At 47.4% G+C, this 17,811-nt stretch overlaps 1 protein-coding gene across 4 annotated transcripts in view; it reads right to left on the bottom strand.

Moving 5' to 3' along the window:
- Myrip (myosin VIIA and Rab interacting protein) overlaps nucleotides 1–17,811 on the bottom strand; it is a 172,582-nt gene that overhangs the window by 26,529 nt on the left and 128,242 nt on the right. For all 4 annotated transcript variants that reach the window (XM_006512128.4, XM_006512125.3, NM_144557.5 and 1 more), the window contains 2 exons: nucleotides 16,595–17,220; nucleotides 7,992–8,231 (listed from right to left, as the gene is read on the bottom strand). In XM_006512128.4, the coding sequence (XP_006512191.1) occupies nucleotides 7,992–8,231; nucleotides 16,595–17,220 (866 nt within the window). The remainder of the gene's footprint in view (nucleotides 1–7,991; nucleotides 8,232–16,594; nucleotides 17,221–17,811) is intronic.

The raw sequence follows: 17,811 nt of genomic DNA, 5'->3' as shown, positions 1-17,811 counted from the left end.
TTGTTTGTTTGTTTTGTTTTTTCGAGACAGGGTTTCTCTGTGTAGCCCTGGCTGTCCTGAAACTCACTCTGTAGACCAGGCTGGCCTCGAACTCAGAAATCTGCCTGCCTCTGCCTCCCAAGTGCTGGGATTAAAGACATGCACCACTATGCCCGGCTTCTTTTTTTTTTTTTTAATATTTTTTATTAGGTATTTTCCTCATTTACATTTCCAATGCTATCCCAAAAGTCCCCCATACCCCCCCCCCCACTCCCCTACCCACCCACTCCCACTTTTGGGCTCTGGCGTTCCCCTGTACTGGGGCACATAAAGTTTGCAAGTCCAATGGGCCTCTCTTTCCAGTGATGGCCGACTAGGCCATCTTTTGATACATATGCAGCTAGAGTCAAGAGCTCCGGGGTACTGGTTAGTTCATAATGTTGTTCCACCTATAGGGTTGCAGATCCCTTTAGCTCCTTGGGTACTTTCTCTAGCTCCTCCATTGGGTGCCCTGTGATCCATCCAATAGCTGACTGTGAGCATCCACTTCTGTGTTTGCTAGGCCCCGGCATAGTCTCACAAGAGACAGCTATATCAGGGTCCTTTCAGCAAAATCTTGCTAGTGTATGCAATGGTGTCAGTGTTTGGAAGCTGATTATGGGATGGATCCCTGGATATGGCAGTCTCTAGATGGTCCATCCTTTCGTCATAGCTCCAAACTTTGTCTCTGTAACTCCTTCCATGGGTGTTTTGTTCCCAATTCTAAGAAGTGGCAAAGTGTCCACACTGGTCTTCGTTCTTCTTGAGTTTCATGCGTTTAGCAAGTTGTATCTTATATCTTGGGTATCCTAAGTTTCTGGGCTATTATCCACTTATCAGTGAGTACATATTGTGTGAGTTCCTTTGTGATTGCATGCCCAGCTTCTTAAAAAGATTTACTTTTAAGTGTGTGTGTGTGTGTGTGTAAGTTCAGGTGCCTGTGGAACCCACAAGAGGGCATCAGATTCCCTGGAGTTTGAATTGCAGGCACTTGTGAGCCACCAAATGTGGGTGTTGAGAAGCAAACTCAGGCCCTTGGCAAAGCAGATCATTCTCAACCCAGGGCCACCTCTCCAGCCCCCAGCGTCTTCTTTGTACAGGGTCTCTTGCTGCCCTGAAAGTGACAGGCAGGCTGTGCTGTCTGGCCAGTGACCCTCTGAGATCTGCTTGTGTCCGCTTCCCCAGTGCTGGCTTGAGAAGGATGTGCCACCACATCTGGCTTTTTTGTGTAGGAACTAAGGGATCAAATCCAGATACCTGTGCTTCCTGGGCAGTGTCCAGCATTGCTTGATTTATGATACCCCATGGAGGAACATCAGGGCCTGGCCAGAGTGATGGAGGAGGCCAATGCTGGGGCTGTTACCCTTGACCCAGCTGTCCCTGACAGGTGTAGAGCAGGCAGGAATTTCTTCCCTGGCCCAGGAGGTGACTGTTGATCTGTTTCACTTGTGAATGATGGCTGCTCTCAGTCACCAGTTTGCTAAGATCTCTGCATTTCTCACAGTAGCCAGACTACCACCAAGGTATATACAGAAGGCCAGGGATACTAAAAAAATCACCGTCTGTATTCACTGGGTAAGGAGCTGGCCAGGCAGCCTGGGTGACCTTGTTACTTTTCAACCCAACCCTTTCTGGGTATCTTTGCCCAACCTTTCCTCATCCCTGGCTTGTTCTACCCACTTGGCCAGAGGTTCCCAGATGTCCATCTCCCACCCTAACGACTTCCTGTCCAATTGTCCTCATCTCAATTCACCACGGAAACATACCACTGTGTGCCTGGGTATCAGAGATCTCCATCAGAAGGTAAGTCCACTGACCAGAAGCAGTTCTCTTTACCCACAATGCATCACAGCTCCTAGATCAGCCCACTGATTATTTGCTGAACAAACACACACAAATGGGGACTGGACCCCTAATTGTATCCCTACTCCTCATAGAAGTTGGCCATCTCCTTTTTGTGGCTGCCTCCACCTGCTGCTGGGGTCTGCAAAACAGGTTACCCGTTCATTCTTTATCACGGCTTATGAGTGTGTTCTCCTCCCGTGCCCCCTATACTTGTTCTAAACAAGCAAGTGAAGCAGGGTCCCGATATCAATCACCAAAATCGAAACAAACAAAAACCATGTTACAGGCTCATAGTCCAGTGTGATGACTCCCGGGTAAAGGGGCTTGCTAACCTGGTGATTCAAGTTTATTCCTTGGGACTCACACAGTAGAAAGACAGAACTGACTCTTGCAAGTTTATCTCCATATGTGTGCCATGGCACATGCACAGATACACACTCACTCACATACATAGATACATACATACACACACACTCATACACTCTCACATACATACATACATACACACACACACTCAGATACACTCACACATACATACTCACACACATACTCACATATTTAATACATATATACATATAAATACACACATACATACATATATACACACATGCTCACACTTTCACACATACACTCACATTATATATAATATTCAAATACACACTCACATACATACGCTCACACACTCATACATGCACACTTGTACAACACACATACTCAATTCATATATACATACATACTACACATTCTCTCTCTTACACACACACACACACACACACACACATACACACACACACTCTCTCTCTCTCTCTCTCTCTCTCTCTCTCTCTCTCTCTCTCTCTCTCAGTGCATGTTAAAAAGCCCCACAGTGGGAAATAAGCAGGAATCATGAAGTAAAATGAGTTATATTTAATAAAGCTCAGGCCCTATTCTGGATTACTTCCTAACATCGTGTGTCAACATCTCATGAATTCCGTTACTGCGACTTTGAAGCACATAAATAATGTCTAACTAGGCTGATCCTTCTCAGTCCTTCCTTAATCTTTCTAAACATTTCTACACAATTTCTGACTTTGTTCCATCAGACGATTTTGATGTTGGGAATCTTTTTCGGATGTTGACATCTGGTTTGAGTTCCTGTTCTGAATCACATTAAACTTCTAACCTAATTTTGGAAGAAGTCATGTCTACGCTCACTGCCTCTCCTTCCAGCACATGGCCCCATTTCTTGGAGATCGGCAGTTTTCTTGGTAAGTTTTAACTTCACACCTTTTCCTTGCTCTTATTATGGCTGGAATCACCCCCTTCCCGCCCCTGCATCCCCTGATCTTGTCTGAGATTCATACATAATTTTTAGCTCACAGAGAATTCATGGTGTCCTTAGAAACTCCTGAAATGGGGCTCTATGTGAGTCCCCAAGCCAACTGGGTCTGCTGGGTAGTTCCATAAAGGGTGTGGTATGGTTCATAAATAATTTCTCCTTTGGGCAGGAAGGATTTGCCATCTGTATTCATCTGAGTTCAGAGTTGCCATGTTCTTTCATGGGAAGGTTCACCATCTGCTCTGCCCACGAGCTCGGTGCTGCCCCGGAGACCTTCCTATTTCTCCAATATGTTTCTCCCTCTCTCCCCAACTCCCCAGCCAATAACTCTTTCTACAAGCTTGAAAGCCTCATTCCTCTACTCCCTCAGTGTCAGAAGACAAGGTGGCAGAGCTCTGCGGGGCTCTGACCCTCTTATAAAAATAAAACACAACTACTTGTGATAATCAACAAAGATGCTTTAAATTAAAATGTTCCAGGATAATGGATATACAAATTGGTCTTTAATGCAAGAGTTTACTAACTTGGGCCTCCAAGAAGCAGGGTTGTAAATGGCGTTTCTATCAAGAAACAAGGGATGACACCACTATCCATGTTGGCTTGTGTCATGACACATCTAGAAGCATAGAATTCTGGAGGCAGGGGGATCCAGAACGCAGCTGCTTTAGATGTGGGCATAGTAGGGCACATGTGGAGATTTGGCTACCGAAATGTTGCCTTCAGATTCAGGCTAGTCCCTGGCCCTTCACATCTCTTTACAGGAGTGTGACATCCAAGAGGCAAGTTAGCCACTCTACCAGGACATTCTCCTAGAAGTGCTGGGATGGGTCCGACCTAGAGCTGGCAAAGCCAGCGTTCATTTCCGTACGCCAAGGACCAGAGTCTGAAAGGCTGACCACTGGGTCTGAGGGACAAGAGCAGCCACCTAAAGAAGCAGCATGGCCCTTCTGCACAACTCATTGCCTCGAGGTTTTAGGGTAGACCTACTAGACTTTTAAGACAGGGCCTAGTAGCTCGGTCTTCAGCAGTTTCTCAGTCATCTCTGGTCCACTTACACCCAGCCGAAGTGAACCATCCAGGCCAGCTGAGGGAGAAGTGTGCCTACGGCCAGGGTCTGACTCCAAACAAGGGAAAAAACCATGTTTCTAAAGGGGTTCTGCTACTGTTGGGCAGGGTCTGGAAACTGTCCCCACCAGCCCCATTCTAGAGAAAAAGTTGCATTAAAGTCACCAAAGTGGCTCTAGTATCACAGTCTTGCATGCACCTGCATGTTAGCTCCCAGGAAGCAGGGACAAATGTATCTCTCTGTCTCTGTATCTCTCTGTGTCTCTGTCTCTGTGTCTCTGTCTCTGTGTCTCTGTGTGTGTGTGTTGTATAAACTGGTAGTGGCTGGATCCTGGGTGATGTCCCAGCTACTCTGACCTTAAAGACGGAACCTTGGGGTTCAGTCCCGTGCAGTGTCCCATCACTGACACTCGGCACAGTGTGAAGGGCACCAGCTGTGGACACAGATTTGCGTCTGTATGCCGCAAGGCACTGAACTCCCTGTACCCAGCACCAGCAGATGGACAGTATTCTGTGAAGTAGATTTTTCTGAGCTTGTTACAGGGTGTGTGCTAATTAACATTTGCTGGGCTCCTGCTGCGTGCGAGAAGCTTACACTGCATAATTCAAGCCTCACAATTCTGAAAGGCCCTACGATTATCCCTGTTCTACACGAGAGGGCAAGATGTGTTTATCCAATCAACAACAACAACAACAACAAAAAAAAAAACCTAGGGATCAGGTTAGAAATAAGATAGACAGACAGACAGATTTGCAGCATGCTGAGAACAAGCAGGCTGTGAGAGCAGGCCCACTGAATAGGGAAAGGACGAGAGGGTCCAGGAAGGGCCGGGATCTATAAGGAGGCCAGAGTGGGTGTGAAGGCAAGAAAGGACAGTGGGCGCCTGTAAGCAGCAGTAACAGTTAAGATGTCAGCCTAAGTCCAGAGTTCAAAAAACAAAGAAACGAGACAAACACTCAAAGCCTAAAACCCATCTCTGCACAGTGCATCTCTCTGCTTGATAATATCCAGCCTGCAATTCTGTGCTTCTGCTTTCCAGTCATCTTGTCTGCTTTGGTGGGGTTGGCGGTGTGTTTTCTTCTTTGTTGTTTTTAGACATTGATTTTTACTTATGAAGAATAATACCTGGTTGAGTCTTCTTGGACTCGGGGTAAACTGGACGGACTTGAACTCTGAGGAACGGACACACTTGGGAGTCTAAGTAAGGCTACGTGTGAGTGCGGGAGGGCCTTGCCGCTTCGCTCGGGGACTCTTCCTTTCCTGCACATTATTCCTCGGAGAGCATCGAGCAGACAGGTGGGTGCCTGGAGGAGGTGATGGAGGTGATCCCTTCTGGCCTGTGAAGGTGGTAGCACATACCTCATCCCAGCATGCCTTGCCACTGGCCCAGCATGAATTTTTCTTAGAGATTTGGGACCATAACAATGGCAACAAGGCAATGGAGCTGATGTTAGACTGATGTCACGTGACAGTCTCCACTTCCCCTGGGGCCGATGTTGACCGCTGTTAGACATCACATGTCATCATAGTGGACTTTTTCCCCCATAGCACTGGTTCTGCTGGTTCAGCTGCCTAACAGTGTGGGAGCTCCGTCTCTCTCTCTCTCTCTCTCTCTCTCTCTCTCTCTCTCTCTCACACACACACACACACACACACACACACGGTCAGTTGGAACCATGGCGTGACCTTGGAATGGGCAAAAGACAGGAGAAGCAAGTTTCTATTAGAACCATCTCTCAAATGCGAAACGCAACCTTTATTGAATGTATCACAATTAATGAGAGACTCAGGTGCTGGGGAATGAAGTCCTGGTGGAGCTAGTGAAGAGGTGGCTTGTCACAAAGAGTAGCTAATGATTTGAGGTCAAGGTTTGTAATACATCCTTAGCTCTTACATTAGCTGCAGGCTTGATAACCCAGACTTAGTTTCCCTAACTGAACAATCTGCAACTGTATCAAAGGGTTATCTGTCTGTCTGTCTGTCTATCTATCTATCTACCACCCATCAACCTATTATCTGTAAGTCTATCCTCTATCAATGTATCATTATTATCAGTCTGTTCTCTGTAGAAGGCACCAGGTCTTTGTGCTCACAGCTAAGCACCAGGGAAACCAGGAATGTTAAGCAAGCAATGCCGTCTCTCAAACAGAAGAATTGTCTAATCTGTTTTCCACTTGGAAGGCTGGAAGTGGATGAGGTCAATTGCCTGGTGACCTGTGCTATCTGTAGAGCCAAAACTGCCCAAATCCCCCAGACTATCATGTTTATACCAGACTCTTCCTCTGAGACCTTAATCTTCTCAGTCTAAAACCTATCCTTATGTGAGATGTCATATGTACATTACAATAACTCAGGTGACCTCCGTGTAGGGCCAGGCCACACCTGACTCACATGTTGATCTCAGACTCTTATCTCCAGCATGGTTTCTCAGTCAACAGGATCCATCTTTATGGAAGAGACTGTGTGTACTTTGTAAAGAGTTTCAGTGTAAACATATCTTATGTACATACAGGAGCGAGTTCATTACTATCAGGCAACGTTTTTATGAAATTATGTTGTGCTTAAATATGTCTAAAATTAACTGCTTGGGGTCAGACCCTAGGTGCTGAACCAGATTTCCTTCTTGCCTCGTGTGGATCTTACTCTACTGGGCATGGTGTTTGCAGAGGTGTCTGTCTGTCTGCACATCTGTCTATCTGCCTGTCTGTCAATCAATATATAATCTATCAGTTTATCATTAATCTATCTATAATCTATCAGTTTGTCATCTTCTATCTCTTTCTTTATCACTTACCAATCTATCTTCTAGCTATCATCTACCAATCTGTCATCTATCATCTATGTATAAGTCTATCATTTATCTATATACCTAACCTCTACCTACCATCTATCTGTCCAGTGCCTATTATCTCTCATCTATCATTTATCTACCATCAACCTATCCATCATCTATCCACCTACCTACCATCTCTATATCTAACTACAAAAGAGTCAAAAGTGTCAAAGAGACACTCAGTGTGTCACTCTCTTCCCTTCATTGGTGGCAGGCAGGTCTATACAGTATAACCATGTTTGAGAAGCTGTGGGGGGAAAGTCAGTGCAGTAGGCAGGCAGAGTCAGGGTGGGGAGGCCTCTGTGACTCCTCTCTGCTGGGGGTTGGCGAGTGAGTCTTTCACACTGCTTAAGCCCTGTACCTAGGAGCTCATGCGCTTGCTTGCAAGAAGGGGCCTAAGGGAGGGAAGGCATGTAGGGCTACAGACCCAGTGTCTTGTGACCCTGCAAGCAGGGCTGACCTGTTTGCAACACTGGGATCCCTGTAAAGTTGGTTTGAAAGGGAATCTCAGGCTGAAATAAACAAACTGAAAGTGGCCCAGCCGGACTCCAGAACTTTCGACACGAAGCTTCCGTAGTACCAAAGCCTTTCCACCGCTTTCAAGAGCCGGTTAGGTGCATAATCCCAAACCGTGAGCAAAAGGGGAGGAGTCAGATAACAATGTGGGAAACAGGGAAGGTCGGGGAATGGAAGACTCAGAGACGAGGGACCACAGGAGACATGATGGACAACGTCCAAGACAGTGGGGTCCCTTCCTTGATTGTCCCTGGCAATGACTGAGAAAATTCTCTTTTCTCCCAAGCACATTGAGGGGAAAGCTTTCTGGGGCCAGGGCATGTCTGCACCCCACTCCACCCCATCCCCCACTGCAGCTGCAGGCATCACCACTGCAGGTGTCTCCTGGCCCTTACCTTCTTCAGCTCCTCCTGGACACCCTGGTTGTTCTCCTCAGAAGAGAGACTTCCCTTCTGGTTCTTAGGTTCCGCCTTGGACTCGGACTCCTGGTCCTCCCCAGAAGAAGTCTCCTTTTCGCTCATTTTCATGGCTAACTCATACAGTCTATTTCTCAGCTTCTCCTCTACTGAGTCCGTGCTGGACCGGGAATTCTGAGTCTCGTTGCTGATGTCAGTCTCTGACACGTTGTCTGACACCTGTAGGGAGCCAGAACCAGGAGATAAGAATCTTTATCTCGGGAATAAAGGAATCTTGCTGCAGCTGTCCCCAGGAGCCCCCAGGTAAGGAAGCCCAGGGCAACAGCAAGTCTTTCCTGACTCAATTTCTACTTTACCTTGGATGTCTTTAATGCATTCAGCACTTGGCTAAAGAGCTTAGGTGGATGAGCCTTAGGCTTAGAATAGTGTTTGAATTGTGTTTTTGTGTATGTGGGTGGGTGGTACATGAATCATGGAGACCAGAGGACAACCTTGGCTAATCCTCCATAGTGTCTTAGTTATTGATCTATTGCTGTGAAGAGACACCATGACCTCAGCAACTCTCACGAAGAAGGCATTGAACTGGGGGCTTTCTTACAGTTTCAGAGGCTTAATCTATATATCATCGTGGCAGGAAGACAGCAGCATGCAGGCAGGTGCTGGAGAAGTAACTGAGAACTAAATCCTGACCCACATGGTGGGGGAGGGGAAGGGGTAGAGGGGGAGGGAAAGGGGGAGGGAGGGAGGGGGAGAGAGAGAGAGAGAGAGAGAGAGAGAGAGAGAGAGAGAGAGAGAGAAGAATGAACGAGAGTGATAAAGCCCACCCCTAGTGACATACTTCCTCCAACAAGGTTGCACTGACTTAAACAAGGCCACACCTCCTAATCCTTCTAATCTTTTAAAACAGTGCCACTCCCTGCTGACTGAGCATTCAAATCTATTAGCCCATGGGGGCTATTCTTATTTAAACCACATTTAGTCACAATCCTCCTTGTTTGCTTGCCTTTGAGACAGGAGAAAGGAGCTCCACATGCCTGAATACTTTATTCCCTTCCCTGAGACTGGGGCTTCTGCTCTGAGATTCGGAATTCCTGTGTACCTCTGCCCTGGGCTTTCTGATTGCCTCCCTGGATCCATTTCTTACTTGCATGGAGCCCATTAAGTTTAGGCAAGCCTCAGGAATCTAAAAGTGTTTCTCCAGTACCAGGATTCCAGGATGCACTATAACACCTGCTTGCATGTATGTATGTATGTATGTATGTATGTATGTATGTATGTATGTATCTATCTATCTATCTATCTATCTATCTATCTAGAATCCTGGGGTTAAACTCATATCCTTGCACTGTAAGACAAGCATTTTACCTGCTGACCTATCTCCCTAGCCCCAAATTCATTCATCTTCATCCTCAGATTTCTTGTATTCCCACACACACAGCCCAGGCCGGGCTCACCAGTCTGGCCCTCCCACCAGCAGCCTGCTAACGGAGGAGACTAAAACCTCCCTCATGGATCCAAGGTGCCTTCAGGCGCATAGCGAATGGGCGTGAGGGAAGCCATGAAAGGGTCCTACACCTCTCATAGAGAGACAGAGAAGGCATCCCTGTGGAAGTGTGCTTGAGCTGGGACTCCAAGGGCTGCAGTCACCAGGCGCAAAGAAAAAAGGCAAGATCAGCATTCCAGAACTAATGGCTCCAAGTGCATGGGTAAGCCATACTGTGTGATACCCTAACAGCCATCAGACAATAACCACACCTCCTGATCCTGCCCTATTGGGTGATTATGTGCTACGCTCCTTCTGTGAAGGTTGGGAGCCCCAGGAGGCTGTGGTGATTGTTAGGTTCTCAAAAGAATCCACCCTTACTCCCCTGCTTTCTGGCTGAGACCAAGCCCAGGATCAAGAAGACCCATGGCACAAGAAGAGGGTGATTCAGAGGGGACTCTTACTGTGCAGACATGTTCTCTGCCATCTTCTTGTTCTGAAAGGTAAGTATGGCAAATCTTACGCCTGCGTTATCAGGACCCATTACCCATTTTCTGAGTCACTCTAGCTCATTTGTCTCTTCTCATTACTAGATTTTATTTTTTTATGTTTCTATGAACAATATAGTAAATAAAGGAATATTTATCAGCTATTAAATAATCAAAGATAGTAGCTGTTCATATGGCAAGGTCTTTTTTTACATGTATGTATGTATGTATGTTTTGTGTGTATGTGCAAGCATGTGGACATTTACATGCCTCAGCACAGATGTGGAGATCAGAGGACCCCTGAGGCTGTCAGTTTCCTCCTTGGTCATGTAGATCCTGGGGATCCAACTCAGGTCGTCAGGCTCGGTGGCAAGCCCCTTTATCTGCTGAGCCATCATGCAGATCCAACATTCTTAACACATTTTTAGAGAATAATTAGAACTTAGAATGCCTCATAGAACCAAATTTACCCCCAAGAAAACATCTCTACTAATGAGTATAATCAAAAATAAACCATTGCAGAAAGCTAAAATAGCAGCTGTCTGTAACCCTCAAGTTCCCATTACTGCAAATGTACCAGCCAGCTCCCATGTTAAAGTGGTGTTTGGCTAACAGCCCTCACGACCTTGCCAAATCTTCTTCTAAAACTGTGTAGGCAGAGTGACAAAAGGATGGCACTCTACTGCCAAAGAGCAACAGAAATCAGCTTGTTGCCAGTAAAAGGAGAAGTTTTCCATTAAAAAAAAAAAAAGACCCATAGAAACAGGCAGGAAAAAGAACTGGTGGATCCAGCCAGTCTTTAAGTATATAATTCCCTTTAAGTATAGAATTTTTGGTCTTCTTCTCTGCAGTACTCTATAAATGGACACCACAAAACAAAATAAACAGCAACCAAAAAAAGCAGAACACATAGCTGAGTCTTGTACTTTGTCATCTGAAAATAAGCCTTACTTTGAATTCCCCAACATGCTACATAGAAATTAATTGTATGTCTAAGTTGTGTCTATGTGTGGGTATATGCATGTGAGTGCAGTGCCTGAGGAGGCCAGAAGAGGGCATCAGATTCAGTGGAGCTGGAGTTATAGGCAGTTGTGTGCTGATAGGTGGGTAGTGGGAACCGAACTCATCCTGTGTGAGAGCAGTAACTGCTGAGCCCTCTCCAGGCCTGTGTCAAACCATTCAGCTGATGCTGAACTGGGCAAGCTAGAATGCAAATGGAATTCAGTTCTTACAGACAGGAGTCATGATCTAAAAAAATAAATATAACAAATGTTAAGCCAACTCAAAATTAAGAAATATATCAATGTGATTAACAACATCAATAAATTTTAGAAGAAAAACTGACCAGGCATGGGGCTCACACTTAGAATCACAGCCTGAAGCTGAGAGACTGTTGTGAATTAAGGTCAGCCTGGGCCACTTAGTGAGTTCTGGGCCATCTAGGCTCCACAGTGAGAAGACCCTGCCTTAAAAAACCAAATCAAACCAAAACTCCAGTCCTGATTTTCATCATGTGGGGCTAGGAAAGGCTTCTTAGTCTTGATAAGAGCTGCTCAACTGGAAGCAAGCAGCAGACCTGACTGTGAACCATTGGAGTGGGGTCACCAAGGAAGAAAGGTCCCACCCACTGCTGTGACTTCACACTGAGCACACGCTGTGACCACTGCAGGAAGACAGGAGAAAGGAATGATTGTAAGGATGGAAGGGGAAAGACCAAAGTGTTGCGGGGCTGAGCCAGCCGTTTGCAATTCCAGCTGCTCATGAGGCTGAAGCTAAGGTGGACAGTGAACTCCAGGCCAACTGGGCAACTTGAAGAGATTCTGCCTCCAAAGTAAAGAAGGTCCTCAGAGGAAGAGGAGGAGGAGGGAGACTGGAGGAGGACGGGGATAGCTCTGTGGCAGAGCACTTGCTAGTGTGCATGAGTTCATTCTTTGTAGATAATTAGAATAGCTAAGAACACCACATGAGAGACTAGCAGAGTTAACAAAAGAGCCATTAGAGCGCTAAGTTATTACAGAATAAAAAAAGTTAGTGCCGTTCTATAAGCACTGATAGAAACATGTGACAGATGAAGAAACTCTCCCTTTCAGCATCATTAAAATGTAAATTAAAAATTACTTAACAGGAAAAGCATGAGGGGGTCTGAACTGAAAAGTCTAAAAACTTTACAAGTGCCGGACAATCCTGGATGGAAAAGCTTGGCTTTACAAAGATATAAATTATTCCTAAGTATATGCATACATTCAGCACAACCCAATACAACTTGTGTGTTTTGCAAATTGAACAGATTTTAAGAGAGCAATTATATGAGTAAAGGTTTGAGAGATGCCAAGAGAGTTTCAGAAAATGATGTAAGCATCAACCAAAGTACCACGGGTGGGGAGGAGGGATGGGGGAGGGGAGAAGAGATGGGGGAGGGGAGGGAAGGAGGGATGGGGGAGGGGAGGGAAGGAGGGATGGGGGAGGGGAGGGGAGAAGGGACAGGGGAGGGGAGAAGAGATTAGGATGGAAGAAGGGATGGGGGAGGGGAGGGGAGAAGGGATGGGGGAGGGGAGAAGGGATGAGGATGGAAGAAGGGGTGGGGGAGGGGAGGGGAGAAGGGGTGAGGGACAGGAGGGGAGAAGGGGTGGGGGAGGGGAGGCTCACCAGACACCAACATGTACTGTGCAGAATTTTTAATAAAAACAGTAATATCTGCACAGAAAGAGAACAACGACCAGACACATGGCAACAAAGTAAACTTCATGTGCAAAGAAGGCACCTGATGCCCGCTGGCACAGGGTGATGGCGGGTGACTTAGTAATGGTTTGGAAACAATAGATAACTCGGGGGGGGGGGGTCTGGATGGAAAACACAAACCTGCAAAGCATCATGATGACGCCCCGGCTGGCCTTGAACTCAACTCACTATGTATCTGATGATGACCTCGAAGAGCTGGGCCTCCTGCCTCTACTTACCAAGTGCTGGGACTGCAGGCGTGTGCCACCATGCCTGGCTTATGGGATCAAGCCCAGTTCCTTAAGCAAGCCAGGCAAACACCCTGCCAACTGAAGTGTGTACCCACCCCCACCTAACCGTTGCTATTAAGAAAGAAGTTTGTATGTAAAATGTCCTTAAGCCAGGCATGGTGGCACACGCCTTAATCTCAGCATCTGGGAGGCAGAGGCAGGAGGATATCTGTGAGTTTGAAGCAAGCCTGGTCTACACAGCGAGTTCCAGGCAAGGCTGTATATTGAGTCCCTGCCTCAAAACATCAAAATATAAGATAAATAGCTGAGAGAGGTGACAGGTAAAACATACTATACTTTTCATAGGAGAAAAAATGGGGACAGTGTTAAAACTAGGGAAGAAACAATCTCAGTGGAAACCATACAAATGTTAACTAACAAAGTTTTGTGTTTTGTTTTGTTTTTTTTTCTTTTCCTCACACAGAATTGGCAGGAATTGAACAGACTGCCAGTGTCCCTGTTGACAAGCGCGAAATGCACACATACGCTGTCGCTGTCATGGCTGTGTAAATAGCTACGAGGTCTGAGAGCTTAATTTGACAGCCCTTTAAAGTTTGCACAGCGACACTCTGTGGGCCTGTCTGCAGCCTGGAAGTGTGGGTAATATCTTTGCACACCCATCACTGTGGGACAGGGATGAGCCAGTGGCACCCGAGTGGGGTTTGGAAAACCACTCAGTCTGCTGGAGTTTGTCACCATCACTGTAGTTTAGAATTGTCTGTGACTGGCAGGAGGCGTTGACACAAGACAGCATTTGAGGACTGCAGGTGTCCAGCGATTAAGAGTGCTTCCTGTCCTCGCAGAGGACGTGAATCTGGTTCCCAATACCCACGTCTGGTCATTATGCTCATGTGAACAAGCCCACACTCACATATATGATAATTAAGGAAATAATCTTTCCAAAAGGCTTTTAATGTGTTTATTGCTGTTTTAAGTGTGTGTGTGTGTGTGTGTGTGTGTGTGTGTGTGTGTGTGTCTCCCATTGGCCTGGAGTTTGCTAGCAGGCAAGTGAGCCCAGCGATCTGTCTGCCTCATTAACGCAGGGATGACAAACCTGTACCACCCACCATGCCTGCAGTTTTACACATGTTCCGGGATGAGACGCGGGTGCAAGGCAAGCACTTTACCCACTCGGCTATCTCCCCAGACCCCAGTTTTAACTTTTCTACAGATGGTGTATTCTTCCTGGCCTGCACTCTGGGGGAGCTGATGCCCTGTTCGTGGAACACTCTCTTCCTGAAAGCTTTTGCACTTGGAATGCCCAGATGGGTGTGGGCCAACCTCTCCGAGTTAGAGAGAAGTGGAAGATGGACAGACAGCATGATGCCAGACACGGACAGACTTGCTGAGTTACAGTCTTAAGTCTACTGTGTCTATATGAGCACACAAAGACGGCCGTACTTGATAGTTTTATGTGTGTCCATGTGACACAAGCAAGTCATCTGAAAATGGGAACCTCGATTGAGAAAATACCTCCATAACATGGGGCTGTGGGCGAGCCTGTAAGGTGTTTTCTTAATTAGTGATTGATGGGGAAGGGCCCAGTCCACTGTGGGTGGGGCCATCCCTGGGCTGGTGATCCTGGGTTCTGTAAGAAAGCAGGCTGAGCAAGCCATGTGAGCAAGCCAGTAAGCAGCCCCCCTCCACTGCTTCCCACCAGTTCATACTTCCAGGTTCCTGCCCTGTTTGAGTTCCTGTCTTGACTTCTTTCCATGATGAATAGGGACGTGGGAGTGTAAGCCGATAAACCCTTCCCTCAGTTTTCTTTTGGTCATGGCGTTTCATCATGGCAACAGAAACCCAAACTAAGAAAACGGCCTCACACAAAATACACCTTTAGTCACTTGGTGGGGGAGGGGGCATAGCAATGAGTTAATTTGTTCATTTTTATTTTATTTTAAATTATTTGTGACTCTTTGTCTGTATGTGCACTACGTATGTGCCTGTGCCCTCAGTGCAGAGAAAGAGGGCGTCAGATCTTCTGGAACTGGAGTTACAAGCACCTGTGTGCTGCCTGATGTGGGTGCTGGGAACTAAATCCAGGTGCTCTTTAGGAGAAGCAAGTGTTCTTAACTGCTGAGACATCTCTTCAGCCACGTCTGTCTTCTGGGATGGGGATGTGTGTGGTTTCTTATTAGGTGGTTTAGGCTAGACCAGAACTCGCTATGTAGTCCAGGTTAGCCTCTGATACATTATCCTATGCCTCTGGAGTACTGGAATCAGTGACATGTGCTACCTTGCCTGGCAGTAAACGCCACTGGGATGCTTTAATATCTGTATATTATAGTTTTGTATGTATATTATGACACAATATTTATACAAATATAAATATTTAATATTTGTATATTATAGTATGTCACTTGCTTTGTCTTATGTTTATTTATATTTTTTCTGAAGTAACAGTTTAAATATGAAATTTTTATTTCATTTCAACCTGGGGTGTCTTATTTTCAGGAGGAGGCAGAAGTGAGAACTGCCCTATGAAAGGAAACTGAAGATCTGAACACCCGGACAGCGTAGCAGCATCGCCACCTAGTGGCGATGAGAGGGTACTGCTACTTGCTCAAGTCCTTCCAGAGGAGGAAAGGAGGGTAAAGGGCGCCTTCTGGCTGGCCTCTGGCTCCTCCCTACCTGGTGTTGTCATGGTCACCAGGCCAGACCATTGCTTTTATTTTGTCAACTTGACACAGGCTAGAGTCATCTGGGAAGAGCAAATCTCACTTGAGAAAATCCCTCTCTAGATTGCCCTGTGGACAAGGCTATGGTGCATCGTTTGGGTAAATGATTGATGTGGGAGGGCCCGGCTCACTGTGCCACTCCGGGGTCAGTGGTCCTAGGTTGTATGAGAAAGCAGGGTGAGCAAGCCATGAGGAGCAAGCCAGGGATGGCCTCTGCATCAGCTCCTGCCTCCAGGTTCCTTCCATCTGAGCTCCCCGGGCTATGGCTTTCCTCACTGACAACGCACGACCTGAGAGTTGAAAGCAGACACAAATCGTCCTTAGAGATGGTTGTGTGTGTGAAGGTATATGTGTGTGTGATGAAAATATAGATACCAGAGATTAACCTCAGATGCTGTTCCTCAGGTGGCATCCACCTTTTTTTTACTGGCCTGGGGCTCACTGAATAGGTAAGGCTGGCCATGTGGTGACTGTGAGGAGTCTGTCTCTGTCCCTGTCTCTGTCTTCCCAGCACTGGAATAGCAAGTGTGTGCCACCATGCTTGGCTTTTTCTGTAGGCGGTGACTGAACTCGGGTCTTCAAGCTCACACAGTGAACCCTTTTCCAACCGAGCCCTCTTTCGAGCCCTGCCTCCCCCGCCCCCGCTCTCTCCCGTGTTCCTTTTCTCTGCATTCTGTCCACCACGAACTGAAGAAGCCCCCTACCACCTGTGCCTGCCGTTGATGTTCTGGTCAAGCTCAAGAGACACAGCACCCACATGGAAGCCTCCAGAGAGGCGAGCCCAAGTGACAACTCAGGGTGCGCTTGGCCGCAAGACCAATAGAATCTTAGACAGCAGAGCCCAAACCCAGGCTCTCTTGGGTACTATGCGCAGAGAAGGGTCATCCTACTTTCAAAATATCTGTGTGCTTGCGGGTTTCTTTACCTGAGCCGTGTGCAGTGCCCGTGGATGGGCACCAGGTGAAGGCAGACCCCTGTTTGACTCCTCGGGGCCCACTCGTGCCCTTCTCCACCTCCTGGCCCGGCGCTCTGCAGTGCGGAGGGTCTCCTCTGGATCGCTACTGTCGGAAGTCTCTCCACCGGCTGCCTGAGGGTTGAAATTGACGTCCAGTTCTCCCTGGAGGGGCATCTTCTCCACTGCGGGGTTCTTGGGGGCCTTCCTCTGCAGCCAGGACAGCTTAGCCCGGCAGCCAGCTTCCCGAGATGAGCTGGTGGAAGATGTCTCTGAATCCGAGCACATGGCCTCAGGGTTTGAGGGAGAGGTGGCTAAGGGACCTTGGCCAGAACTCTGGGCCTGTGTAGGCTGAGGCTGGGGTTGCTTGAGCCTGCTCTGGGACGGTGGGCACAGCTTACTCAAGGCTTCGCTGTAATCAAAGTCTTCCTCACTGTCGGAACCGATCTCATCATAGGCAGACGTCACACTGGACGCCACCTCCAGGGCCTGAAAGGTCCCACTCTTCGGTTTGGTCAGCAGGCGGGTTGGGGGCTGTCTACTACCGTCCTTCAAGGTCATCCAGTTCCCATCGGGGCTCTGCAAAAGTGGGGCCAGGTCTGTGGGGTAGAGGTGAGAAAGACACCAGAAGGGTCCATTATTACTGTAGGAGCGAGTTGGGGGGGGTAACACGTCATCTCCTACAAGGTTCCTGCGAGATTGTGGGGCGACCACCTTAGGGAGACCAGGAGTGTACACCCAACTCTCATGTTAAGAGTACCCAGCTATACACGGGTATCATCAATATCAATGTCTCCCATCCAAGGCTCAAGGGACATCATGGAAGAGGGGACAGGGAAGCTGCAAGAGATGGAGGATGGGGCGGAGAGCTGTTAATGACAGCTGACTTCTGGGCGTGGCACGGCTGTTGCCCACATCAGCTTACAGTGGCCATGGCTCCCTGCCTGACCCTGTCACAGTATCAAGTCTGTGAAATTTCCAGTGCAGATGGGAGAGGGGCTCATGGGGTCCCACCCCTAGTAGGGAGCTATTGGCAGTTGACGGTGGCTGAGCGAGACAGAGTCACTGTCTTTGGAGCTGTGGAGCCTGGCAGGTTGCTGACACTCTAGTAGGTAACTGAACTCAGGATGATGACAATGACGATGATGACGACAATGATGGTCTGACATGAAATTGGAGAAAAATGGGTT

Source organism: Mus musculus, chromosome 9, assembly GCF_000001635.26.
Source record: "Mus musculus strain C57BL/6J chromosome 9, GRCm38.p6 C57BL/6J".
In the NCBI taxonomy this organism is placed as follows: domain Eukaryota; kingdom Metazoa; phylum Chordata; class Mammalia; order Rodentia; family Muridae; genus Mus; species Mus musculus.
This window is presented reverse-complemented; position numbering and strand designations above follow the sequence as displayed.